At 39.2% G+C, this 22075-nt stretch overlaps 2 protein-coding genes across 5 annotated transcripts in view; both read right to left on the bottom strand.

Moving 5' to 3' along the window:
- The window catches only part of cita (citron rho-interacting serine/threonine kinase a), a 92523-nt gene extending 87033 nt beyond the window's left edge, over window positions 1-5490 (bottom strand). For all 4 annotated transcript variants that reach the window (XM_017460685.3, XM_053677100.1, XM_053677099.1 and 1 more), the window contains exons 1-5: window positions 5366-5490; window positions 4800-4900; window positions 2306-2447; window positions 1960-2135; window positions 581-682 (exon numbers count right to left, since the gene is read on the bottom strand). In XM_017460685.3, the coding sequence (XP_017316174.1) occupies window positions 581-682; window positions 1960-2135; window positions 2306-2447; window positions 4800-4898 (519 nt within the window). In that variant the 5' untranslated portion in view covers window positions 4899-4900; window positions 5366-5490. The remainder of the gene's footprint in view (window positions 1-580; window positions 683-1959; window positions 2136-2305; window positions 2448-4799; window positions 4901-5365) is intronic.
- A 4801-nt stretch (window positions 5491-10291) lies between these two features.
- rab35a (RAB35, member RAS oncogene family a) lies at window positions 10292-22036 on the bottom strand. Its single transcript, XM_017459637.3, has 6 exons — window positions 21731-22036; window positions 19428-19478; window positions 18000-18123; window positions 14172-14296; window positions 13874-13998; window positions 10292-12044 (listed from the first exon to the last, which is right to left on the bottom strand). The coding sequence occupies exons 1-6, from the start codon at window positions 21780-21782 to the stop codon at window positions 11916-11918; spliced, it is 606 nt and encodes a 201-aa protein (XP_017315126.1). The 5' UTR covers window positions 21783-22036; the 3' UTR covers window positions 10292-11915.
- Between the last annotated feature and the right edge of the window lie 39 nt (window positions 22037-22075).

The following is a 22075-nucleotide window of genomic DNA, read 5'->3' on the forward strand; positions in this document are numbered from 1 at the left end:
GTAATAAGCCAGATCAACTGTATGGCAATATTGCTATTGTTTCTAGATCTATAATGCCCATGTGCTTTGTCTTTTAAACATTACAAATTGACAAACTGCTTGTGGCCTGAAAAAGGAAATTCCTTCCCAAGCACTTTTTGGTCTTATTAATGTTTACTTAATTCTTGTATTAGTTCTCATACTTAGTGTTTCCTCAATTTTACTCTAAACTGATCAGGTTCATTTGAAGACTTTTTAATCAAAGCTGCTTATAACCTATAATTTTTATTTATTTTTTTAAACACATTTTAGCCATAGCTAAAATGCTTGAATGCTCTCTTTGCTTGATATAGCAATATCTGCATTACAATATGCAGCATTCCTCACCATTGTTTTTCAAGCTTGAAACAGGAAGTCACGTGACAATTAGAACAAGTCGTGTTATTTGGGATTGGCTTCCTTTCACACATGATACGACCCTCAGCAGAGTTCATTTGAAGCTCAGAGATGAATTCCCAAGATCGCACCTGCGATGTGTAGCACGTTTGATAATGCCCTAAAAGGTCATGGATGACTCTTCTAATTCAGCTTCATCGCTTACCAGGTAGACGTTATCCTGGTCCTGAAAGGCATGCTGGAGCTGTGGAATCCAGGGACTGGTGCTGAGAGCCAGAATGGCCCGCTCCTCCTCGTAGAATGCCACCTAGAGGAGAGACAGGAATGGAAAACACAAATTGAATGTGTTGACTTGTAGTCATGGTGAACAAAGCTGAGTGAGGCAACACTCGGTGAAAATAGAGAGTACGCCGAAACCAAATATTGTCAGACGATGTTAAAAAAACTACAAAATCACAAGTTCTCTTAGGAAGGTGATATTTCTGCCCTCCACATACGTACCAGCAGCCTTGCGATAAACAAGAAAGGATGTCAACGTTAGAGGTCGATCATCGATTTTGCCGATTACAGCAAAATGTGTCAGTGATGGTTTTATTTCACCTCTAGAGGCCGCTCTCGTACTATATGATGACAGTCGATCGTTCTCAGGCGCTCCTGCAAAGGACGCAACCGGGAAAAACTATCCGTGTGGATTTTGTTGATAACCGATAGTTTCAGAAATAGTTCTGTGCCGATTAATCAGGAAAATCGATCGATCTGTTGACCTCTAACGCTGACATTCTTTCTTGCTTATCATCAGGCTGGGCGCACGGTGGCTTAGTGGTTAGCATGTTCACACCTCCATGGTTGGGGGTTCGAATCCCACTGTGGCCCTGTGTGTGCAGAGTTTGCATATTCTCCCCGTGCTGCGGGGGTTTCCCCCGGGTACTCCGGTTTCCTCCCCCAGTCCAAAGACTTGAGTAGGCTGATTGGCTTGTCCAAAGTGTCTCTAGTGTATGAATGGGTGTGTGAATGTGTGTACACGGAAGGAGCCTCCCCTGGCGCACCCTGGGCAACGTTCAGTATCATACTGCTGCGTGGCTAATCCTTCCACCACGATGGTTCCACTATGAAGTGGAACCTCGACACAAAAGGAAGAGAAGATCATTAGGCTGCTGGTACGTACGAGGGCAGAAATACCACCTACCTAAAAGAACTTGTGATTTTTTTTTTTAAAAACATCGTATTGCCGATAACCCCACTCAGTCATCAGTTAAATCCGCTATCAGTCGACCTCTAGTCAACGTGCTGTACAAAAGGCTTTAAAATATTTGATTACTGATTTGGACCACAGCATCACTATTAGATCACTATTTTATTGTTATTTTTGTGGTACGGATATTTGAATATTTCATAAAAAATCACCCAACTTTGCTTTGTTAAGGCCACTCGACCTAATAAGGTTTCAAATCATTTCATGCATACAGGTGCATCTCAAAATGCACCTGAATGTCAGAATGTTTATTTGAAATATTTACAAATTGTTTTTGTTTGTTTCTTTGTTTGTTTGTTCGAGTGCGCTTCAATAGTGCGAAGGTGACTCACATTGTCCTGTGTGCGCAGACAGTCCTTGTCCATCATCTTCATGGCGAACACATCCCCCGTGGCCCTCTCTTTCACCACCTGCACCTCAGCGAAGCGGCCACGGCCCACCACTCCCCTCACCTCGAAATCTTTCTTAGACGGCTGCAGCTGCTGGAGCTCTGCCACCACGTCTGAGACTGTCACACACACACACACACACGCGCAGTGATCAAAGAAAACCCGATATGAATCAATATGAATCGCATATTAAGTACAGTAGCTTGATCAATGAAAAATTTATGCAAGCATGCGCTAGTATTAACTTCCTAATGTATCATATACTAGCAGCAATACAGTGAGGACTTACATTTGTGGACAAATCTGGCCACATGTTTGATCTTCATGAGCTCTGGAGAGCTGCATTCCTGATAGAGCAGAAGCAAAGCATCCAACAAGGTCTCCCTCTTCAACTCGCTTCCTCCAGCCAAGCCATACGCACTGCTCTTCCCCTAAACCAACATTACACAGATACAATATCAAATAGAAAATAGAGACGGGAAAGATTATAACCATTCAAGGAACACTCCAACTTTTTATACCTAATCTCCATCTCCATATGTGTGATTACCAAGGACAGGAATTCTTTGCCTCTATAACTGCCTCCAAACTTTCATGCTATCCATCATACCCCCAATACGTCTGTTCTTACTCTGATATACTACAGAGTCCTCTTTAAATCCTGTCTGAGGCTCGAAGCAAAATGATTTTCTATCGATTGTTATTTGGATTCATTTTAAACTCTTTATTTGATAAAAATATAAAACTGCTAACACTGCAAGATAGATTTTTCCTTTTCTTACCCAGAAACCATGAAAGATGCAAACTTTCGCGCTATAAGTTTAGTGCAGGGGTTCTCAAAATTTGTGCAGCGGTTTATAACTTTAACAATAAAATAAACTCCACTGACCACCCTAGCAGAGATTTATGAACATAATTCAAATATTCAAATCTTACTCATTATTTAAATGCGTACAGTAATATTTTGGCTATTTATTAGAGCCATAGAGCTTTTTATTCCTGAATTTTTCACCAACAGAACACATTAGACTCAAGCTGACTTTATTTAAAAGGTGTACTTAGTTCTACGTTCGATTCGATTCCAGTGACCAGTCAATTAGGCTAATAGCTATAAGATCTCTATAATTAATATAATCACTTTGATAACGGTGGATTGTGATTTCCACCACTGAAGCGACATTGAAAAATCATGGACCCCTTGGCTATGCTTCACCGAGGGCACTTTGAGAATACATTAGCAATTGGTGCCTTTACATTTTTGTAAAGAAATGTTAAGGGAAAGCGATTTAACACAAGACACTACTACTCAGGAGGAAACTTTTTCAAAAGTGCACATTTATTTATGCAAAAGAGGCTTTCTCTAATTACATTAACGTGCATTTGCAGGTTTGTACAGCTTGTACAGAACAGGTTAACAGAAAATTATGTCTTTTTTTGTTTGACCAAGTAAACACCACAGACTAAATTTTTTTCAAATGGATTTTTGTTATTTTTCCATACAAAACCTAATACAAATCCAACTATTATCAACATTTTGATCTGTTATATCCTTCTAAATAAGGATAGGAAGGACCTTTCATGAACGCAAGTCATGAAACTGAGATATTTGGTTCTAAATACTGAAGAAAAAATAAATAAAAAAAACTTTGAGGAAAAAATACAATGTATTCTAATGTGACTCCTCTCTAGTAAAAGGTTTATAAATGTAATAAAGGAAATTTACGTGTATATCATCATGACATAATTTGAGATATACATCAGGAAACAAACTTCATGGGAATAGGAAATTCTTCAGAGTTGCTAGGTTTATGAGTGTTTATGAGTGTACAAAACCAGTGACATTCAAAACACTTTTCCATTTATCCATCCAAAATTGATATTTATTTAAAAGTTGATATTTACTTATTTCCATTTTTTTTTTTAAACTACACCAACCCTGATTCACTGGTGTAAGTATAGAGAAGTAGGGGATGTGGAGAGATGCAGTTTTGAGCACAGCATTGTGGTTTTCTGCCCCTTCTCTTTTCAAAAATGGTAAATGGTCTGCAGTTATACAACGCTTTTAAACTTAGCAGTTCTACAAAGCACTTTACACTGTTTCTCAGTCACCCCGTCAGTCATTTACACACACACACACACTCACACCAATGGCAGTGCTACCATGCAAGACACTAGCTTGCCGTCAGGAGCAACTTGGGGTTCAATGTCTTGCCCAAGGACACTTCAGCATGTGGAGACGTGTGGGCCGGGAATCGAACCCCCAACCCTACGATTAGTGGACAACCCGCTCTACCACCTGAGCCATAGCCGTCCAAACAGCTGTTATCCACTTAAGTCACAAAAGATTAACACTTTCAAGCATACTGTCCACACTTTTGCACAGGATGTTTTTAGAAAAATATCAAATCATCTCAAAATCACATGACCATACTGTGTTACTGTAACTTTTTACACAAAATTTCAACTTAAATTAATATATTTTTTGCTCCAAACTTATATATAAACCTAATTTTAAAAGATAAAAAAATTATCTACCTATGAAATTATGCATTATTACATCCGAAACATTGCTCTATTTTGTTTATAATAGGTCTGAATGTTGCCAAATATTCTTCATAACATGTTTCATAATTTCCATAAGAAATAAGAAAAAACATTAACATAATCTACATTTTTTTCTTATTAAAATTATTATTATTATTATTATTATTATTATTATTATTATTACTAATACTTTTAATGCACAAATGGGTTAAATTGCCCCAAACCCTGCTCATATTTACCTGTAAGAGCTGGTTAAGTCTTGAGCACCGGCTTGTGATGGGCTCCACTGAGGCCAGATCCTTAACACTGCCATGTCCTCCATATTTAAACTTCAACATTGCTGGAGGGGATATAGGAGTCACTTTACAGGTCAGGTTGATTTTAAAGTAGTTTTATGACTCTGTACACATACTGTCAAGATGGACTGTAACCGTGACTGCAGAACTGAACCAGTGAAACAGTAAAAGTCTTACATTCTCTAATCTGTATTGGACATATAAGGACACAGTGCATTGTTTAGACTGGCGTGAGCACCTCTAACCGTCAACATGCAGACATTAGTGACTCATACATGAACTAACTCCAAACCTCAGGTAGATAATCCTTTACACTTTAATAAACAACATGTTTTAATTCTATCGCACATTTACTTTGCTAAGCTAATAATAAATAAACATAATTAGCACTAAAGTCGCTCAGTGCCGCTAGGCTGGGTCTTATTGTTGCACCGAGCTTTGCCGAAAATGTCCAAAAATATATATATAATAATAATAAACAGCAAACATTTGAATAACACAGTACTTACCAAATATATATAAGAGTGTAGTGTTGTATTTTTAAAAAAAACTGTCAAAAAACATATATGTCTAAATAATCCTACTGCACGCGCGTATTCAAAACATGACTGCAGCTGAAAGCGTTGTCACTTCCGGGTGACTTTCAAATTTTGCGCGCGCTCCTACGCAGCTCATTGGCTCGAAGGGAAATTACGTCAGGAGGCTCCTTGGCTCCTCCTACACGGTCTCTCGTACACGCTCACAAAGCGGATAAAATAGCTTTACCGTAAATATTGTATTATTTACAGTATAAATGTATACAGCAAAAAAGAGATATTGAGCCATTTTAAATCCTGAACACATTAGGTCCAAGTCGACATTACTGATTGGAGTTATTGAGGTTCGAATTAAACCAATTCATGTCAAGTGACCAGTCAATTATATCACAGTTCTTCTCAGAGTGGGATCTGTGAAGTATGGCCACGGAGTCAATAATTTTTTAAGAATATTTGGTTACAGTGGTTGATATCACAACCTATCATTATCATTATATTTATTACTGAATCCTTCAGGGGCGCACGGTGGCTGCAGGGGTTTCCTCCGGGTACTCCAGTTTCTTCCACCAGTCCAAAGACATGCATAGTAGGCTGATTGGCATGTCCAAAGTGTCTGTAGTGTATGAATAGGGTGTGAATGTGTATGTGATTGTGCCCTACAATGGATTGGCACCCTGTCCAGGGTGTACCCCGCCTTGTGCCCCATGCTCCCTGGGATAGGCTCCAGGTTCCCCGTGACCCTGAAGGATAAGCGGTATAGAAAATGGATGGATGGATTTTCAATAATACATTTATTCCGGTCAGGGTTGCATGTGGCTCCAGAGCTTGTTTGGGAAACTCTGGGCATTAGGCGGGAATATGCCCTGGATGGAACGCTAGTACGTCACAGGACATCGTGCACACACATTCTCTTCTAGGATGACAGTAGCTAATCCACCTAATGGAATGTTTTTGGGAGGTGAGAAGAAACTGGAGAACCCAGATGTAACCCATGCAGACACTGGGTGAACAGGAGCAACTCCTACTTCTAGAAAGATAGAAATATTTCTTTTTACATTCTTCATGTTGTCACTCAGCACATTTGCCTCACAACTCCAGGTTTGGGGCTTCGAATTCCACCTCTACCCTGTGTGTGCGGAGTTTGCATGTTCTCCCTGTGCTTCAGGGGTTTCCTTCGGATACTCTGGTTTCCTCCCCCAGTCCAAAGACATGCATGGTAGGCTGATTGGCATGTCCAAGTTGTCCATAGTGTGTGATTGTGTGTGTGATTGTGCCCTGTGATGGATGGGCACCCCATCCAGTGTGTCCCCCACCTCATGCCCCGAGTCCCCTGGGATAGGCTCCAGACTCCCACGCAACCCTGTACATAAACTGGATGGATGTTGTCCCTCTTTTCCACTCACAAACATGTAAACTCAAGGACACAAAAAGTCCATCTGATATTTGCAGTGATGGAGTGGCAGTTTCTGTCCAATATATGTTCATCATTCTCAGGGTCTTATCTATATGGGTTCCACAGCATAGAGCATTGATTAGTCTTTTCCTGTATAACAGGGGTCTGCTGGGATCCTGTTTCCTTGGTGATGGCCACAAATGCCATGGCAACAGCCCTGCAGAGTTGTCTCGGAAACAAGAACACTCAGATGAGGGCGAGACGTGCAAGAGACAGAAGGAAGTTTAGGAAAATGCTGCACGCATCAGAGCACACATTAGACAGAATGGTATTCTTGAGATGGAATTTTTTTAAATGTATTTTTCTCTATCGCTGCACTGTGGAATTTATCTCTAAATTATTTTACACATATTACACATCCATTAAAAAAAATAATTGTATGAACCAAGCACTGAGTTTTGTATTGCTGCTAAATGCTCCTAAGCATTGCCAACCCACTCTCACATGTATTTCCTTAGAAATATGTCAGTAAAAACACAAACAAGAATAGGAATGATTTAATAACAAGGGCTGGGTTTTAATCCTACATTAAACATTAAACTGTACAAAAATTGACTATGAGGGGAAAAAGCATGATATCTATCAATCTATCTATCTATCTATCTATATATATATATATATATATATATATATATATATATATATATATATATATATATAGATATACATATATATATATATGTGTGTGTGTGTGTGTGTGTGTGTGTATATATATATACACACACACATAGATAGATAGATAGATAGATCATGATATCATGACACAGGCAAGCAAAACAAGCCTCACTGAGTCACACTCACATATGGAACGTGTTATAATCATCTTCCAGCTTGACTAAACAACCACAATCATGCTGCTCTGAGGTGAATGCTAAAGGCCAGATGAAGGCGCTCACAGCTACATTAGAGCAGCAGATGGAGCTGTCACGCTAACATGAGTCTCAGTCACTGTGCCAGCAGGAGGAACAAATGAGTACAACTAGAGCAAGAAAGACCAAAGGATACATTAGCAAGATGGACCAACTCAACAGGGCATTGAACTCAACACTAACACTAACCTGTGCTATAGACATCGTGAGATCATGATAAGATCATGTTCACATGTTCTGGTTGTATTCTGAAAAACAGTTCAAAATTGGTTTTGTTTAGTCTGCCTAAAGATGTCTAGTTAAGGGATGAGATAAACTCTCGGGATTAGAGTTACTGGTTAGCTACATCATAGTGAAACAAGCATTAGCCTAATCAATTCAGTTTGTAATCAGATAACAGCAGTCAAAATGTCCCAAATGTTCTACCACCGTCACATCATCAGCATCCTGTCAATCAAAAGAGGGTGGGAAAACACATCGATTTCATGCTGTGTGTAAAGATGTCTCTTGTGTGGAATGATGACAAAACTGCAGTTTGTAATCTCTATAATCTCTGCACTGCTAAAAATTTTAAACCTGAACCTTTAATGTCATGTTGTTGCACTCGGATGAGCAGTTTTGCCTTGTCTTACCTCTCTTGCTACCTCAATTATGCTGTCCCTGTCTTGAGGCACACAAGCTCCTGTAGAAGGTCAGGACTTAACTTTTCTGTTTGCTGTTTGCACACACTGTTAAAGAACAAGGAAATCTAAAGGCTAGTCACTTGAACCTTTCATACAAAATGTCTTGTTATTCCACTGCGTTGTCATTCTGTCTTGTCTTACTTCTTTGATGAGCGTGTCACCATGAAATTCAAATGTAAGTGTATTTTTATTGAACGATGCAAGTGTACCCTGATGAAACCAACTCTCATTGTTCAACTCACTGTTCGACTAATTTTCCCAAATTATTCTTTGTTATCGACTTGTCTTTTACCTAGTCAGCTAATATCATCAGTCAGCCAAGCTAGAAAGATCAAAATACAAACACACTCTAAACCAGGGACATGAAATGTACTTTATTCTACAAGTCATGAGGGTTTTTTTTTTTTTTTTTAATTTGTTTTATTTTATTTTTTTTGGTGCAATGGCCTGTACACATGACAGCAGACAAAACTGTAAAATCTCCAATTGACAGAATAAAAAGGCATTACTACCAAGAATTTAATCCGTAGAACTTGTGTTGCATTTTCCACAAGTGACTTTGACTCTAGGTGATGAGACTAATGTGAATGATGACAATGTGATAATCAAAGTGAGAAGTGCTACAACTTTACTTCTGGGATACATGTAATAGTGAACTACAGGGTGTTCCAGAAGTCTCCATACACAGGGGACTATATTTGCCTGCATCCCGTCGGTCGTGTCTTTGTCAGTGGATGGTCGTGGACGTCCGCAACACTTCCGGTCTGTTTGAATTTGTTAATAAGTTTGGTAACAGTGTCGTGTGTGTGATGCGCTTGGCATGTTTCCTGTCAAAGTCCATCGCAACCTTGCGACAGTTTCACCATCCAGCCATGAGAACAAATTCAATACGTTGTTCTTTTGTCATACTTAAAGGCTATCTGAAAAAAAAAAAATGCATATAATATAAACTAAATACAGCATGAAAAGGTTTGGAAGACATTTTGCTAAAAAGTGTTCATTTCCCTTATGTACGGAGACGCTTGGGATACCCTGTATTGTGAAGGTTTTTCCAGGCTCTCTCACATATATCTGATTAGACTTTTTAGTCGTGCTGAGCTTCCTGTAGGAAAAAGGAAGTAGAGCCAACCTGGCAGGATTTCCGACAACTGTACAAGTCATATTCATAAATGCGTGTTATACCACAGCGCTGATGAATTCTCAGTTCTGATTGGTCTGTAGGTGTGCACTATTTCTGCAGCACAGAATGGCTCAGACGGTAGTTCTGGCTGTAGCGTGATGGACAGGTTAATATTAATGTGCTCACTCACAATACATTATTGTTGCTATAGTCACAGCTCATACACAAGGACTTGTATGACGGATGCTCCACATAACAAAAGACTAATAATAAATTGAAGCGTAATGTTCATTAATAAAAAAAAAATTGTAATAGTTGGCAAATCATTGGTTATACAGTGCATTATATCCATTTAACAGCACGGTCCCTTGTGTGTTATTCTTTACATGACGGCGACTCTGACAGTCGGGCAGACTGTAATTCTAAATGCTTTATATTAATGTTTCTATAGTAACAACTTATACAGGAACTTGTATGCTAGTATGGTCCACATACAAAGACTAAAAACAAGTGCAATCGTTTATATGATGAGGAGATATTTATTCTTTTTGGAAGGAGTCTCCAGTGTCAGTGCGTTCAGGGACAAAGCTGTAAAAAAAAAAACACAGAAAAGTCTTCAGCATGGAGGGATTGGTGGTGTCTCGGTGACACGACAAGCTGCACCGTGATTAACAGTGACGAACAGGAACTAACTTGCTCGACAAAATTATAATACGTTTTGAAAACTTCAGGCAGGCATGAATAAAAAAACAAAAACATTCCAATACAAGTCCATTACTTTCAAATGTTTATTATCCTCAGTTAGATTCATGATAAGGCGAACAAAATGAATGAGTGGCAAAATATCAAAATATCTTTTTTTTTTTTTTTTTCTTCCAGTGTACACCAGATCGTTAAGCTTACACATATATAAAACACACACGTAATGATGTTTACATACAGACATGCGTGTTTGTATATGTACATCGTACATCGTGTAGATTACGATACTGATATGCACGCGCACGTTTACGGCTCACGATACGGTGTCAATTCTTGACGAGTCGTTCGTTCGAACCTAGGTGCCGTTTCACGTATAGATCTAAACATGATTGGATTTTCCATTCAGCTCTGTGCCTTGAATTCAAAACATAGTTGGGTTATGCTGATGTATTATGCAAAAGGAGCTATTTAAAGACGAGTGTGTGCTCACACGCACATGTATTTATTTAGATTTTAATACGTATCTTGTATGTGTCGGAATATTCACCCAGATTTGGTGATATTTCCTCAACTGTTGATGATATTTTTCAGAATGACTATATTACCAACTTCAGTCTTTTCCTTCTAGTACTATTCTCATTACTTAAGATGCTCCGCTCAATCTCTGATATCTTTATCTCCAAGGTGAAGAGTCTTCAGATCCAAACCTTGTCCAGGAATGAATGGTAGCTAATCATTGGCCACTTTATCATCACACCCGAATCCAGGTGAAGCAGGCGAGTGAAAGCTGAAGGATGTGGTCCCCAAGGGCTGATTTGAATCTCCCAATAGCACTACCATGTGTAGATCAGAATACAGTTATCCCTTTTCCATATATGAGATATATTCAGTTATTTCACTGCACTGAGGTCCAGTATTTTCCTTCGGCACTGTAAGAGCAAAAAAGCTCTGATTGGTGGCACTAAATCCCCTGTGCAACTGATTACAGTGGTATAATTTGTTAGTTTAAAAAAAGGAAGAAAAAAAAAATTGTACAAAATGAAGCCAAAGGTCGGGGGGGTGGGGGTGGCGTTGGCAACCCCGAACAAACAATAATACATACAAGCAAAAAGAACTCATCTATGAGGGATTGGCAGCAATGTGAGCGTTTTGTCCAGGCTGGTCAGACTTCCTGTGAATCAAAAAAGCATGAGGAGCACTCGAGAAGAAAGGGGCATGATTCATCATCATCATCCTCATTTGTGTCAAATGGCACAGTCTTGTCTATATGACACAAAACAAAATGAGCAGATGAGATACCAATATGTCAATGGGCGTTTATGTCAAAATAGGCGTGCGTGTGTGTGTGTGTGTGTGTGTGTGTGGGTGAGGGCTGGCATGATTACAGACATAAATGAGAACACTTCTCCTTTACAGGTCATCGTGGCCTCAACCTTTGCACAAAGGGCGTCGCAGCCACTTGAATCCATGTTCACTTAAATCTACGTTTGAGTCTGCACAAGTCTGTCGTGTATGTAAATAGAAAGTCCGAAAGGATTTCATTAGTAGATTTCGATATAGATATAGATACATCTCTTTAAATTTGATTTGGCTCTTCTCTCTCGGGATGCTGCGTTCTGTGGCGGTTTTCCGGCTCCTGTCAGTTCAGTGGCATGTTTCGTTGGCTCTGAGAGTGTAGCGCTACAACTCCAGTCTGTTAGCAGCATCTCTTCTTGCGTTTGCTGTTCCTGCTGAGTTTGACCACTTCGCTCTGCTGTTGCTGCTGCTGCTTGGCCATGGACTCTTTCCTCGCCCTGAGAACCAGCTCTGTAATGCAGTTGAACATCTGAGATGGAGAAAAAGATGCAGAAGATTAGAGAAACAAAAATACAACAACAAAAAAACACTGCAGCCAAAAAAAAAGACTTGGCTAAATCTGTACAACACAGACTTGTGAGATAAAGTTTGAAATGCTTGTGTCAGTCTTCTTTCACCCTTAGATCTCGCGCTCTCAACTGCTGCAACCCCTCAGCAATGTCCTCAACATAAACAGCGAATTTAATTACAATAATGACATTAATTACAACTTTAATGTTGTAACTTTAATAACTCGACACATCTCGGCACGTTCTCTGTTGTGTAATACGATGCGTACTCTAATGTGATGCATTGTGTCCTCGGAAAACTTTCAGTTCCTCTGAAATAGGTCCAGGTATTTTAGAAGCTATAAGATCATTAAGAAGCGTGGAGTCAATTTTCATAGTTATACAGATGATACACAGATGTAGATAATGTCACTGTCCAGGATGAACTTGTAAACTGTTAATCCAGCACGGTTCACTGGATTAATAGTGATTGGTACCAAAGCAAAATCTGATTCTACAAACAAATTGTGAGCTAAAAGTCTTGATTCTGATTTAAACTCGTGAACCGCACATTGAGAATAACACTAAAATAAGTCATTATATATTATATAAAAATAATATACACATACACACACAGTGAGCTATCTGTGAGTGCTACTGTAGATGCTTAAGTGGTTAATCCATAAATTAACTCCTTAAGACTTCTGTAATGCATGGAGTATGTAAAACAGTAACACAGCAGGAAAAGAGATCCTGCTACTGATTTAATATCATCTAGCACTGTGATTTGTTTAATAAAAAGAGTAAGACAAAGAAGATGACCTAAGAATTTTATGCACCAAAGATCTAAAAGACACTACCATTAAACACTTCTCTCCTAAATCACTGATAAAATGTTTAACCTTAAAGTCCCCATGAAATCAAAACTGAAGTTGCTATTGGCTGTTTAAAAAGGGGGCAGAGTCGCTTGATATGTCCCGCCCTGACTTCCTGTTTCAGTGGAAATTCTGTCAACACATCCAATAATGCTACGCGTTTCAAGGCACTTCACTGGGACTTGAAAAATTTCCCTCTTGCACTTAAGAATTTGTTTTTTTAGTATTTTCTATTTAATTTTACTTTGGCCATTGCCTTTAAATGCTGCATTTTTATTTAATGCTTTATTATAGCTACATGTGTAACTTGACTCTGAAACACTCTGACCTACATTTTTAAAAAATCGTTAATTATAATAAAAAATAATGAATCTGCATTAATAAAGAGGCTGCTTATTATTATTATTATTATTATCATCATTATTGCAACCTAAACTCGTATTGTGTAGGACATTGTATACTCTAATGGTGATAAGAATTTATTTATGATTATTTTGATCTTTCCCATCCTGCACTCTTCTTTGTTTTGGCTCATGCTTCCAAACTTTGCAACTTTGTGGAGTTAAAGTTCATCTACAGGAACTTGGCATGCAGTGAAATTCCTTTCCTACATTCTCGTGTCCTTTCCTATTAAACTGAACTGCCTTTTTCCCCCGAAACCTATATATTTTATTCGTGTTTGATCTGACCCGTGGGCGTATCAAAGCCTGAATGCAGACGCTGAAATGAATCAGTCTGTTTATTGTGCTTGTTGAAAAAGAAAAACCATTTCAACAGTGATTAAATTACCTGGTAATATTTTGTAGAATTGGACCCAGTACTCAGTTTAAAGTGGAAATAACTGCTGGAGTGGTAAATCTGTCTGTGAGAGTGGGATAAAAAACCCTCCTGTGCACAGTTCTAGCTCAAACCCTGCTGCTTTACACTTTACTTACATCCTCCACATTGAGATTCTCCTTGGCGCTGGTTTCAAACAGCCGAATGTCCATCTGCTCCGCAAACTTCTGTGCGTCGGCCGTCTCCACCACCTTTGAGTTGGGGTCGTCGTTTTTATTACCCACTGTACCGTAAAGAGAACTGTTAATACAAACTAATAATACAGACCAGGCCAGACAGACATGAGCGCTAGTATGGATCACGATTAGCAAAGAAAACAATAGTACTGCAATGTGAAATTATATGCAGACATTGTGATTTTTAAATGTGGCACGCCTAGTACACAGTAGCACTTACCTAATATTCGACAAACATCGTCACAGTTCTGGTTGATTTCATGAAGCCATCGTTTAACATTTACAAAGGACTCTGCACTCGTCACATCATAAACCACGATCACACCATGTGTGCCTCTGTAGTACCTGCAGAGAAAGTTTAACATTTACGTTACTTCTGACGTAAATTCCATACGCACTTCAATTCAATTCAATATTATTCGTATAGCACTTTTTACAACGGTCATTGTCTCAAAGCAGCTTTACAGAAAACATGTAAACACAGGATACAGATTTTAAGTGTGTGGATTTATCCCTATTGAGCGAGCCGGTTGCGACGGTGGTGAGGAAAAACTCCCTAAGATGTTAAGAGGAAGAAACCTTGAGAAGAACCAGACTCAGAAGGGAACCCATCCTCATCTGGGTAACAACGGATAGTGTGAAAGTAAAAGAAAGTTCATTATGGTTTTTACATGAAGTCTTGGTTCAACTAGTCCACTGTTCATCAAAGCAGACCCGAGTGCAAAGCTGCATGTGGTAATTGCAGTCTCAAGGCCATAGCAGCAACCACACTGAGAAAGTCCATGTGGAATTGGAGTTGATGAGAGCTCCATCCAGAGGTAGGGCACTTTCCAATATTCGTTTCAACATTATGTCACGGGAGGCGCTGTGCTGAGGCGAGTAGCGTTGCCACCTCAAAACGATCCTGAGCTCAGTTCTCCCATGTTCACAGGTGTGAATGAATGCATGTGAATGTTGGTGTGCATGGCTCTGGACCCACAATGACTCTAACCACGAAAGTGTGATTAATGTAGATAAATGATTGAACATTAAAACATTCTCAATGAATGCATCAAACATTTAAAACTCTATTAGGGCTTTCCTAAGGATTTTCACTGTTCGAATGATTCATCATATTTATATCATCAAAAAAAAGAAGCCAAAACATCAATATTCATGTACTTATGATTCCATGTTTCACCTACAATAACCTAACATAAGTCTGGTTCAACATTTTGGCTGATGTCTTGACCCTTGAGGATCTGAAAAAAAAAAATGCATATCATTTATTTCCACATATTAGTTTCACTATGTATCCACATTAAATGTGAAAAACAAACTAACTACACATGTACCCAATAAGTGATATACTGAAGATCTTTTGGGCACTCATGCTGTTATCAAGTCGAAGAGAGGAAGTGGGTGGAGTGACAGCTGAGGTGACCTGTGACTGCATCACTTCCTGTGATCGTTTCCACAGACAGGAAGTGGTCACCTGAGATGAGCTGTAAAATCTCAAGTCATTCTTTGCTCCAAGTTTACTTGGCTTCAAAATGCAAGAACACATCTGAGCCTTGTTTCACCACGATGACTGGAATTTGACTGAGAAACTAACCACATGCTTAGCACATCCACAGACTCCATTATTTATATGTGGCAAGTCAGCAGCCTTGCTTGAGACTGGTATTTCATTTTCACTGCTGTTTGGCTGTAAAACAGGCCTCAAATTCACTTACTCTAATGACAGACCACACCACTGTGCTCCTGCATACCAGCAAACCTCCATAACAACAACAACAACAACAACAACGCTAGCATCTGTTCAACTCATCCATCTACTGCACACAGCTCAGATTGTATTGTGAGGATTGTTCATGAGCTCGTTGATTAAGTACAACCCCAATTCCAAAAAAAAGTTGGGACGCTATGTTAAATGTAAATAAAAACAGAATGCAATGATTTGCAAATCTCATCAACCCAATCTGTTATTCACAACAGAACATAGAAAACATAAAAAATGTTTAAACTGAGGAAATGTACCATTTTAAGGAAAAAAAGATAGGGTAGTTTTGAATTTGATGGTCACAACACGTTTTAAAAAAGTTTTGACAGGGGAAACAAAAGGCTGAAAAGTAAGTGTCACTAATAAGAAACAGCTGGAGGAACATTTTGGAAATAATTAGGTTAATTGGCAACAGGTCAGTAACATGATTGGGAATAAAAAGAGCATCTTAGAGAGACAGAGTCTTTCAGAAGTAAAGATGGGCAGAGGTTCACCGATCTGTGAAAAACTGCGTCTACAATTTGTGGAACAATTTCAGAATAATGTTCCTCAACGTAAAATTGCGAACAATATAAATATCTCATCTACAGTACATAATATCATCAAAAGTTTCCTTAAATGTGGAGAAATCTCTGCACGCAAGGGACAAGGGCGAAAATCAAACTGGAAGCTTGAGCAAAAACCTAAAACAAATGAACCACTTATTAACAGAAAATAACATCAAACCAAAACTAAGAATTAAACTTTGATCTCTGAACCCAATCTTCATGCAACAGAACTCAATTTATAGACTAAAAGGAAGATAGTTCATACTTGTGGTTTTACACTGTCTGAAAAAAAGGAAGCGAGACACGTCAATCTACTGTTTCTCGTTCATGTAAAAATCGCCCGTGCTGAACAGAAAAGGAGGGTGGGTGATTATAAAGTTGGCTGGGCTTTACAATAAACAAACAAAAATAAATGTTGATGTCTTTCTGAAAAAAAGGTCAGTTTTTCCTTAAAATCAAAACTAGCCATTAGTTCCATTTATACCACAGTGCTGTTGAATTCTCGATTCTGAATGGTCAGACTAATTCTTCCACAACTACAGCTTAGACAGTAGACATATCACAAGTAATTGCTCCTCACAGCGACTTGTATAGCAGACGCTCCACGTCATCTATGACTAATAACAAACTTATTATTTAACAAAGAGAAACGTATAATAGTTGATATGGCATTTATTTAACATGTATTTATTTAACATTTATTCTCCAGTGTCACAACCTTCAGTCAGAGGTAACACTGTTTTTAAGCCTTCTGCCTGGACTGGAAAAAAGTCTAAGCATGGAGGATTTCCCAGTACCAAGCTGCAGTATCTGTCTTATTGACTTGAAAAGAAGGTGAATGCACGACGGTTTAGTTTTAATTAAGTTAACTGATAAGAGGTCCTAGCGTTCCAGGGATGTTCCACAACATTAAATGTAACTATAAATGGATAAAAAAAAGTATAACATATCATTCTTTAAGGTAATATTAAAACTCAACTGGCAAATTGCTGTGGTTTGAGAGGAATGAAATACTTCGGGCGTGCTGTTATTGAAGAATAATCAACTTTGCGTTTTAATCCTTACTCAGCAGTACTGTATTCCTTACTATGCAGTCAGTAATATGTCCTTAAATACAATTTAATCAGAGTTGAATGCTACAAAAACTTAAGTCAGTAGTCAGAGGCATCTCCTAGGGAACATAAACAACTAACTTTTACCAGTGGTGGAAGAGGTTGTAGAAAAAGAAAAACATTTATGCAACACATCATAAAAGAAGCTGAATGAAAGGGAAAGACGTCACTTCAATTTCTGTGGTTTGGGGGGAAAAAGGAGTAGCTGACATGGGATTATTTCTAATTCTGATTCATACATGGTGTTTCCTCAGTTACCTACTTCTACTTCTTGTCCTGCCCAACTTCAATTACCCAGAAGAAAACTGAGAAGCATTTCAACGGAAAAGACCGACATCACCGTTTCGCAATCGGTCGATAGTCATTTTAGCAGGAAAGCTACAAATAGTAGTAAGAGGCTGACTGAAGGCCTTAAGGGTAAACCAGACACAGAGCTGCTCAATCATTAGGAAATCTCTCTTGTATCCATAACACTGAATAATAAGTATCGTAAACCAGACTCGTATACCCGCTTTGACCTCGGCTGTGCCCACACGTGCAAGTTTCACGTAAAGTAAATGATGATGGTACAAAACCGGCTCAGTATTGAAGGTCTTTGCCCTGTGGCCAGGGTGTGCACTACTTACGTTGACGTGATAGTACGGAAGCGTTCCTGTCCCGCTGTGTCCCAAATCTGTAGCTTCACCTTCTCTCCGTTTATCTCCACCGTCCGGATCTTAAAGTCCACGCCGATGGTGGTAATGTAGCTACCTGGAATACAGAGAGCGCCAATGAACTCGGAGGTCATGGTGTTATGTCAGGACAACACTAATAACAATAATAATAAACACTGTCATAATCTGAATCTGAATGGATCATTTAATTTTCAGGACATTAAGTAAAAAGAACTGAATTTACTTTAATGACTCATTCGTGTTTTGCAGGCATTTGGTTGTTTGCTGAAATCTGATTTCAGATTTGTTTGCGTTTCCTCACAGTAATGTTTTCTGGGCACTGAGACGATAGATGGTCAAATGTATGTGGACACCTGACCATCACACCCATATATGCTTGCTGAATAATTCATTCCAAATCCATGGGAGTTATAACAGCCTGCAGTCTTCTCGCAAAGGCTTTGCACTAGATTCAGGAGTATGGCTGTGGGGATTTGTCCATTCAGCCACAAGAACATTAGCTAGCTTGGGCATTGATGTTGGGTGAGGTCGGCGTTCCAGTTCATCCCAAAGGTGTTCAGTGGGATTGAGGTCAGGGCTCTGTGCAGGACACTCGAGTTCTTCCAGTCCAAACCTGCTGGTCTTCATGGAGCTTGCTTCGTGCACAGAGGCATCATCTTGCTGGGACAGAGTTGGGCCTCTTAGTTCCAGTGAAGGAAATTGTAATGCTACAGCACACAAAGACATCTGATACAACTGTGTGCTTCCAACTTTGTGGCAACAGTTTGGGGAAGGAGAGAAAGAGCGATGCCGGCGACGGATGGCTGCAGAATTATTGATATTTAAACTCGATCTCACGAAGACACACAGGAGCGCGGTGATTTTAAGTTTCTTTCATGATCCAAATCCGTAACATCCGTCCTCGACGCAAGCGGGATCTCAAATGGCATCTTTCTCCCTGTATACTCACTACATAAGGCATACTACTGTAAGTGTCACTGTAAAGTGTTTTAAAGATGTTTTAGACAACCATGGGCAAGGAGAAATGTGTATCAGATGTCATTTGTGCCAACTGCCATTAGAATATTAAATGCAGAGTCATAAATGTGGGTATAGGAGTAGGCGTGGATATGTATGCGCATGTGTGTACATATGGGAATGTATATATGTGTGTGTATGTTGAACGTATATTCGAGTTTTAGATTTTTATACTGATTTTCATGTACTTTCGCTTTATTGTTTTTAGGTTGTTGGGTTCATGTCCTTGTTTATATGGTTTTATACTGTGTGGTGAAGCCAAAGACAAATTTCCACTTTGTGAATATTAACCCTCGCTCACTCACTGACTGATTAACTGACTATTGCTTGATGGAAAAGAGCAGACAATGAGAGGTTTCCTACCTGAAAACGTGTTGTCTGCGAACCTCAGCAGTAGACTGCTTTTCCCCACACCTGTGGTTAGAAAGTGAAAGTAATGAGAACACTGGCATGCATTAGCAGAAGGCCGCTTGGTGACCTACACCTGCACGATATTCACTTATATAGTACACCATTTTGAGAAGTCATTTTGTAGGCATGCCTGAACATCTCTGTTACGTTTCATTACACGCCGTGCGCTGCCATTCCTAGAGGATCGGACCAGGATGAGACGGTGCAGCTAACAGGCATGCAAATCAAGTGAGCTGTAAATACTTCAGCATACATCATACTTTGTACTGAAACAACTCGTGACATTGAACAGCCTGTACTATATAACTTTTTATATAAATCAGACAAGCCAGAAAGTCCCAATGACCCGCTTATAGGCATTATCTCATGAGGTACCATATTGCAGGGGCATGACATGACAAATATCCTAAACAATAAAATCTACATTAATGATTAAAGTTTGAATTAATATATTCATAAGCATGAATCCCTTAAGAAGCATACCTGATGGCAAAGTTTGTTCATGGTCTTGTGTTTTTTTGTTTTTAAATGATTAATTCACCAGCGAAAGCCAGAATGTTTAATAAACAAAACAATCTCATCCAAACAATCTGGAGAACAAAAGTAAACGCAGAGTCAACAGACTTACAATCACACCTTCACGTGACACATTATTATTTAGTTTACAGTATTTACATAAAAGTCATAACAAAATTCGAAACGCTGCGATTACGCATTAAACCGTTTCATCATCTACGGATTAAATAAACACACAAAGAAAAGATTTTTTTCTTCTTCTGTGGTTTACTGCGTTTGTCCTGATGCAACATGTAATATATATACACACTAGATCAGTGTTTCTCAATCTCGGTTAAATTGGTGTTGGGTTTTTTTTTTGGTGTTTTCTTTGCAGCCAATTCACCCGATTCAATCAATCTACAAATTCACAAATCTGAACTGAAAAGTTGAACTGGGCACGTTTGAGGACGCAACACAGCCAAACGTACAAAATCAGATCATTTCCACTTTCAGTATATCAGACTGAAAGGTGCCACGAAGATACACGCCAGTGCATGTAAGTTTCACATTGGCGGTTCATGCCTCCAAAACCACAAGTGCACAGAAGTATCTAAACACACAGCTCTTCTGCTTGAAAAGTGGATTAAAATAACCAACCATCTGACATTAAATGGTAAGTGACCATGGGGCAGGAACACTGATCTGCCTACAATTCCCCTATAATTCATGACAAACTATTAACTTTTTTAAATCCTACACAGAAGCCCAGAAAGTGCTTGTGCATCCTTAATAAACCTTCATGATGTCTGGATTTGCACTTACATCCAGAACTCCTGATATTACTCAGTGATATCTTACACCTTTATTATCATTTCTCACCACTGACAAAACATCATCATCATCATCATCATCATCATATTACCCTGAGAGCCAACATATCCACTGAATCACCAGCTCAACATTTAAGACATCTCTCTAAATTAAACGAAGACTGATACACACCATTAAACATTTTGAATAAAAACCTGATCTCGGTTTTTATAACTATAATATAACTGAAAGTTCATATCTGACCTCTAACTTCTGACGCATGGTGTCTTATACTGGATCCCAATGTGAACTGTATATCTGTTTAGTGTATGAATAAAAGACAAATCTAGACACCGGGGATGTTTTAACTTTTAACAAAGTGCTGACTGATTGTGTTAAGAAATAAATCTACAGGTGACACTTCGATCTGTGCAGGAAAATCATCCGTATTCAAAATCATCTAATAATCAGTGTATCTGAGAAGCTAGCATGATCACAGGATAACACGAACACCTCTAACGCAAATATAGGCACTTTTAAGGCATAAAGCTATATTAAGACTAATATCCGGAAATGTGTCGTGTCCGTTTTTTAGGGTAGAATTATATAAAAAAATATATTTATATATTTTAATCACCGGTTCATTGTTTAGTACTAAAGCGGCTCGGTTAACAACACTTCCCGCCCTGGACTACATTCACTTACTAGCTACACTGAGTGTGTGTGTTACTTAGCTTCAAGCTAACAAGTTACTTAAATTAGCTACGGTGTAACGCGCAAAAATAAACATCAACTCTAAATGAATTTTACCACACAAATATGAGTGTAGTGCTCGTTTCTATCTAAAGCAAAGCTCAAGCAAGACAAAATCAATTAAATTCCCCAGTTCGCGGCGAATCTTCTAGCAGAGGCCTGTTTCCCGTCCCGCATCCGCGCTCTTTGCTTACCGCTGTCGCCGATGATGAGGAGCTTGAAGAGGTAATCGTAGTCGCGCGCCATGGCACTGCTCGCTCGCAATCCGCGCGTCGTTTCCCGTTTCAATGTCCGGTGTGTGAAAGACAGCGCTGGGTGTAAACCGGTGTCTTGCTCCCCCCCGGCTGAGAGGCTGTAGTCTTTCTGCGGAAGATGTCTCCCCTTAGCCGGCGGGTATTTTCGACACTTTCTTCTTGTTCACACCCAGAAGACATGCGGCTGCTCTCTGCGCTTCGCCGTTGTTAGCCTGCTGCTAGTTGCGGTTTATAATTCCACCCGCCCTGCTAGCGAAGGACCCGCACTGAGCATGCGCAGACACA

Source organism: Ictalurus punctatus, chromosome 28 (assembly GCF_001660625.3).
Source record: "Ictalurus punctatus breed USDA103 chromosome 28, Coco_2.0, whole genome shotgun sequence".
In the NCBI taxonomy this organism is placed as follows: Eukaryota; Metazoa; Chordata; class Actinopteri; order Siluriformes; family Ictaluridae; genus Ictalurus; species Ictalurus punctatus.